The sequence below is a fragment of the Drosophila takahashii genome, chromosome 2R (assembly GCF_030179915.1).
Source record: "Drosophila takahashii strain IR98-3 E-12201 chromosome 2R, DtakHiC1v2, whole genome shotgun sequence".
Taxonomy (NCBI): domain Eukaryota; kingdom Metazoa; phylum Arthropoda; class Insecta; order Diptera; family Drosophilidae; genus Drosophila; species Drosophila takahashii.
In genome coordinates, this window is record NC_091679.1 from 40736606 (window position 1) to 40742488 (window position 5883).

The 5883-nt window shown below is 41.0% G+C and overlaps 1 protein-coding gene across 1 annotated transcript; it reads left to right on the top strand.

Annotated features, from left to right (window-relative positions):
- The first annotated feature begins 1354 nt into the window (after positions 1 to 1354).
- Positions 1355 to 3856, top strand: twi (twist family bHLH transcription factor). The gene is made up of 2 exons (XM_017148075.3): positions 1355 to 2721; positions 3334 to 3856. The coding sequence occupies exons 1-2, from the start codon at positions 1493 to 1495 to the stop codon at positions 3581 to 3583; spliced, it is 1479 nt and encodes a 492-aa protein (XP_017003564.2). The 5' UTR covers positions 1355 to 1492; the 3' UTR covers positions 3584 to 3856.
- Positions 3857 to 5883: the final 2027 nt, after the last annotated feature.

The following is a 5883-nucleotide window of genomic DNA, read 5'->3' on the forward strand; positions in this document are numbered from 1 at the left end:
TTTCCATGTCCTGGGGTTTTGACTATTACCTAAGCCGGCGATCGGCGATCGCGGTTTTTTCCAGCGGAAGTTCGCGCTCGGCATTAATCGGGTATTTTTGGTGGACTCGGCAGGCAGGCAGATAATTATATCCGGAAATTTGACTTTTCGCTCGTATTTTTCTGGATTTTCGGAGATCCGAGTGGTCGGCTGCGATTTTCTTGGTACGTGTGTGTGGGAATTCACTAATTAGGCATAATGAAACCTTTTTGTGGAGTTCCCCTTGGCTAGGGTTGAGGATTAAGACGCTTTACGATGGTTGGCAACTGATGATTATATAATAGCGGAATGATTTTGATGGGCTAGCGTCTAAACATTTTGGCTTGTTTCCTGGGAAATTCCAGCATGTACGAGATTTCTATACAAATTAAAATCCCCCAACTAGAAAAGGTGATGTGGAAATTTTTCAATCAGATAAAGTAAATTTAAATGCTTTTTGATCTAGCAATGTAAAGGATTGTTTTAAAATAAAAGTAAAACTAAAATAATACCTTTTTATGGTGTCATTAAAAGAACAAAGGAATGGAAAAGCATATAATATATACAATTCAAAATTAAAATTGGTAACCAAAATTTAAATCTTATAACATAGTTCTTAAACAAAAATTGATCAATAACAAAAAAGAAAAATGATATTATTATTAAACTCAAACATGGAAAAAATTCAATAATTTTGTATTAAAAAAAATTAATTACTACATCCATTTCTATAATAAAAATGAAAATCGGTGGTTGTTGCTATGTCATAAAGTTTATTTCTAAATTATCTCAAATAGATTTGAATAATTTCTTTCTAATTTAGTAACTTTTTCAAAATACAAGAATATAACGAACATAATTGTAAGTTCCCTTCAATCTTCTTTAAGAAAAAATAATATAAGAGCAATAATCCAAAAAAAATCATTCCCTCTTTGAATCAACAAGTAAAAATATTTCAAAAATTGCCGACAATTCCCCGTTTCCCAGCGTCCATTCCCCGATATTTTCCCAAATGGAGAGAAAACCCAAAGAATAACCCAAGAGAGGGCGATGAAAAATCCAGAGCGCAGAGTCAAGGCTCTCTTAGTTATTTTCTTTTATTTTTGTATTTTGCAGCCGCCGTTGCCGCTCGAGAAAATCGAAATCCCCCGGCCGCCGCCGCCTGACGTCATACCTGCTGCTGCCGCCGCAGCTTCCGCCATTGGGAGTAAGCGAGACGGCCATACCTCCGTGCGAGCGGGACAACGCTAGGGCGGCGGCAGCGAATGGCCGTCGAGCAGTCGCAAAATGTCAATTTGAGCAATGGCCGGAAGGATCGTGCGTCAGTTGCGTTCCGTGAGTGCGTGCGAGCAGACCGATCCACCAAATACGCGGGCGTGCCAACTATACAAAGTTTCAAAATAATATATAGTTAAATCTAAAATAAATTCCAATTCAAGAAGTGCCTTAGCCAGATACCAAAAAAGATCACCAAATGATGAGCGCTCGCTCGGTGTCGCCCAAAGTGCTGCTGGACATTAGCTACAAGCCCACATTGCCCAATATCATGGAGCTGCAGCACAATGTGATCAAGCTGATCCAGGTGGAGCAGCAGGCCTACATGCAATCGGGCTACCAGCAACTGCAGCAGCAGCAACATCAGCACCAGCAACATATCCACTCCCACCAGCAGCAGCAACAACAGCAGCAGCAGCAGCAACCTCAGTACGCCCCCTTACCCTCGGAATATGCGGCCTATGGCATCACGGAGCTGGAGGATACCGACTATAATATACCCAGCAACGAGGTCCTCAGCACCAGCAGCAATCAGAGTGCCCAGAGTGCCAGCCTGGAGCTGAACAACAACAATACCAGCAGCAACAACACGCCGAATGGTTTCGATTCGCAGACTGGAGGAAGTGGCTCCGCCTGGAATGAGCATGGCAAGAGGGCCAGGAGCAGTGGGGACTACGATTGCCAGACCGGAGGATCCTTGGCCATGCAGCCCGAGCACAAGAAGCTAATCCACCAGCAACAACAGCAGCAGCAGCAACAGCAACATATCTATGTGGATTACCTACCCACCACCGTGGATGAGGTGGCCTCGGCCCAATCCTGTCCTGGCGTCCAGAGCACCTGCACCTCCCCGCACTCGCACTTTGAGTTCCCCGACGAGGAGCTGCCCGAGCACAAGGCTCAGGTCTTCCTGCCCCTCTACAGCAACCAGCAGCAACAGTCCCAGCAGCAACAGCAACAGCAGCAGCAGCAACACCAGCAGACTCACGCCCAAATGCACTTCCAAAATGCCTATAGACAAAGCTTCGAGGGCTATGAACCGGCCAACTCGCTGAACGGCAGCGCCTATTCCAGTTCGGATCGGGATGACATGGAGTACGCCCGCCACAACGCCTTGAGTTCGGTGAGCGATCTCAATGGGGGCGTCATGTCACCCGCCTGTTTGGCCGATGATGGCAGTGCTGGCAGCCTGCTCGACGGTTCGGATGCCGGCGGAAAGGCCTTCCGGAAGCCGCGAAGGCGTCTCAAAAGGAAGCCCAGCAAAACGGAGGAGGTTGACGAGTTCAGCAACCAGAGGGTCATGGCCAATGTGAGGGAGCGCCAGCGCACTCAGAGCCTCAACGATGCCTTCAAGTCCCTGCAGCAGATCATCCCAACTCTGCCCAGCGACAAGCTCAGCAAGATCCAGACCCTCAAACTGGCCACAAGGTAAGATGTCCTTCTAAGAAGTTACCAAAAAATATAGGGCCTCTTACTAACAGTATTTTCAAAATTTTTCCAATCTCCTTCAATTTTGAAGAAGAATTTAATAAAAATTTTATCAGCTCAGTTGGTCTTTTAAAAATCATATTGCAAACACTTTTGGGTTTTTTTCCATATTACATTTCCAAAAATCTCCTCCGATTCTGTAAAAAACACTTATTTTTTTGACACCAAAAAGCTCACTTGGTAAAAAAATCGTATATAAAAAGACTCTTCCAAATTTTTATAGCTAACAATATTCTTGTTTTTAGATAGTTTTCATTTTCATCATAAATTTGCAATAATTGATTACAGTTTTAAAATGAAAATTGGAAAATGTTGATTTAATTTCTATTACATTTAAATAAGATCTATTCTGAGTTCATAATTTATTTTGCACATAATCACAGTTATGTCAAAAGAAAAAAATTATTTCTTATAGTAACTATTTTTTAACGATAGGATTCTAATATCCTGTTATAGAACCAATTCGAAAAGTATTCGGTTCTTCAGACTATAATAGCATATCTCATTTAATCAAAACCTAAAACTAATCAAGGACTTTTCTTCAACTTACAGATACATCGACTTCCTGTGCCGCATGCTCAGCTCGAGTGATATATCCCTGCTGAAGGCCTTGGAGGCCCAGGGATCGCCCACGGGCTACGCATCGGCCAGTTCGCTACTGAGTGCCGCCGCAAATGGAGCCGAGGCCGATCTCAAATGCCTCCGAAAGGCCAACGGAGCACCCATCATCCCGCCCGAGAAGCTGAGCTATCTTTTTGGCGTCTGGCGCATGGAGGGCGATGCCCAGCACCAGAAGGCATAGCTCCTGATAGGGAATATATATGCCTAATAGATGCATATACGCCTGTCCAGGATCCAGAAGGGGCTTCCAGCAGCAACTATCGTGTGAATTCCAGAGCCCTGGCCGCTCTCACTCTTCAATTCTCTGTCACTCTTTCCATATATACGTGTGTCGATTAGATGTCTAAGTCTAAAACCTACGATTAAAACCTATTTAATTTTATAGTCTAAACTAAATTAATTGTAAAAACGAAACAAGCCAAGAAACAAAGAAAGAAAAGCCATGAACAAAACCAGACGCCATTTTGCATTTCATTCATTTGTATTTCCCCCACAATATCTTCGTCTTCATTTCGTTTCGATGTGGTTTTGGATTCGTCCCCTCCACTAAATTGGGCGCGAAAATGTCTTCGCTGGGGGGTCGATCCCCGGTCTTCTGGACTTTTTGTCTTATAAGTATCTTATAAAGCGAAGACAATCGAAGCGACGTCGACATACTTAGAGCGTAACGTCATTCCGCCGACAGATGGACTGTATGTATAATATTTGCGAGATATATACACATTGCATCCTATGGATGCTCGGTGTTCATGGGAAGACAGACAGACAGTCGGACAGACGGGGCCCGCGAGATGGAGCAACACATCCACATCCGGTTGATTTATGTTCAAAAACATAAAAACTGTTTACAAAGTATACCAGCCACCGAATATATAAACTGAGCAAAGTATTTATGTCGCCAAAATGCGTGCTTAAAATGCTCATAATTAGCTCAGTCAGATAATTTAGTCGCCGTCTTTGGGGAAACTGGAACCGAACTGGACTCCTCCTCATCAAAGGCATATGTGATCGCTGCGATCGCTCTCGTTCATAGTTGTTGACTTAATTGCTTTTTAAATGACAGCTAGCTAGTGCTCTCCGCTCTATATACATTGTGCGCAGCTTATTTTGGATCTTCTTAAAGATCTGCACACACATCTTGTGTAAATACAAATTTAGATTTGTATTTGGATCGGTTTAAATTGGCATATCGCATGCATGTTGACAGGTTGTCGTTCTTGGAGCTGGGGAGTACTCATTTTCAAAGTGTTGGAACTTATTAACGACAAGTATTAGAAAGATTATTCTCGATAATGAGACATCATGCTTGAGAAAAAGATAAGGGGAGTGTGTGGGGATTTGATCCACTTAGCGTAAGTCTTTGTTTCATTTTGATCAACTCACACATCGACAAAAATATGGAAAATGTTTTCGAATGATTTATTTCATTGCCAATTGATTTACTTTGCAACGCAAAAAAAATTAAAAAGCAGCAAAAAACGAAAATTATTTTTTATAGAAATTTGTTGGATTCAAATGAATTGCAAATATATCTAAAATATATTATCGCTTTAAAATAGGTTTGTTTTTATCAATAGGTGCGATTTTTGCTTCTTTTTTAATATAAAATATGATTTAAATTAAAAATAAGACTTTATGTTTATTTTAGTATACAAATGTTTAATAAATTATTGAAGTCTAATACTTTTAAGGTATTCGTACTATTTAGTTTAATTTTTTTATAGGACTTTCTGCCTTAAAATTTTTTATTTTCTTTTAATTTGATTTTGTCTTTTTGCTAATCTTAAAAAGTTTGTGTATTTCAAAGTAATATTGACTAAAATTCAGGAAGACCCATTTGGCAATTCTTGGATGATAATATTAAAACCAAAATGTAAAGTACTTGTTTTATTGTTAGAATAGAAAATCAATGAAGCTTAAGATTTTAAATTCACAATTGTTTGAGAATACAGAATCCAAATACATGCATTTGAGATCAGCTTGTTTTTCTTTTTCATGTTTGTCCAAATATTCCATTAATCAAGAGAATTGCTGGCTGGCCAAATAGATCAATAAACCCGAATCACCATTTTATATTTCTGGCAATAGTCGTATAACGAACACAGAATTTCCAAAGAATTTCCGCATCTAATTAAGGCGGAAAACTATACACAAATGAAAGAGAAATCAAGAGAAACAGAGAGGGACGGAGTTCAAGAACAATTGATTTATACGAGTATTGGTTGCCAGAACGCCCATTTTCAGATGCCTGATGAATGAATCCGAATAGCGGAGGCCAAAATAAATGGTAGATCCCAAATCTTTTGGACTGCCGGCGCCTATTCCCTCGGAGAGTCGGTCGGAGGGCAGGGAAAATCGTGGCAAAGGATCCGGACCCCGGAAAAATCCTGGCATTGTTTTCATTTCATTTACGAGTCGACTCGAGTCGCTCGCCCACACATATGTTGGGAAAATAATTGGAAAACGGTTTGTCCCCTGGCA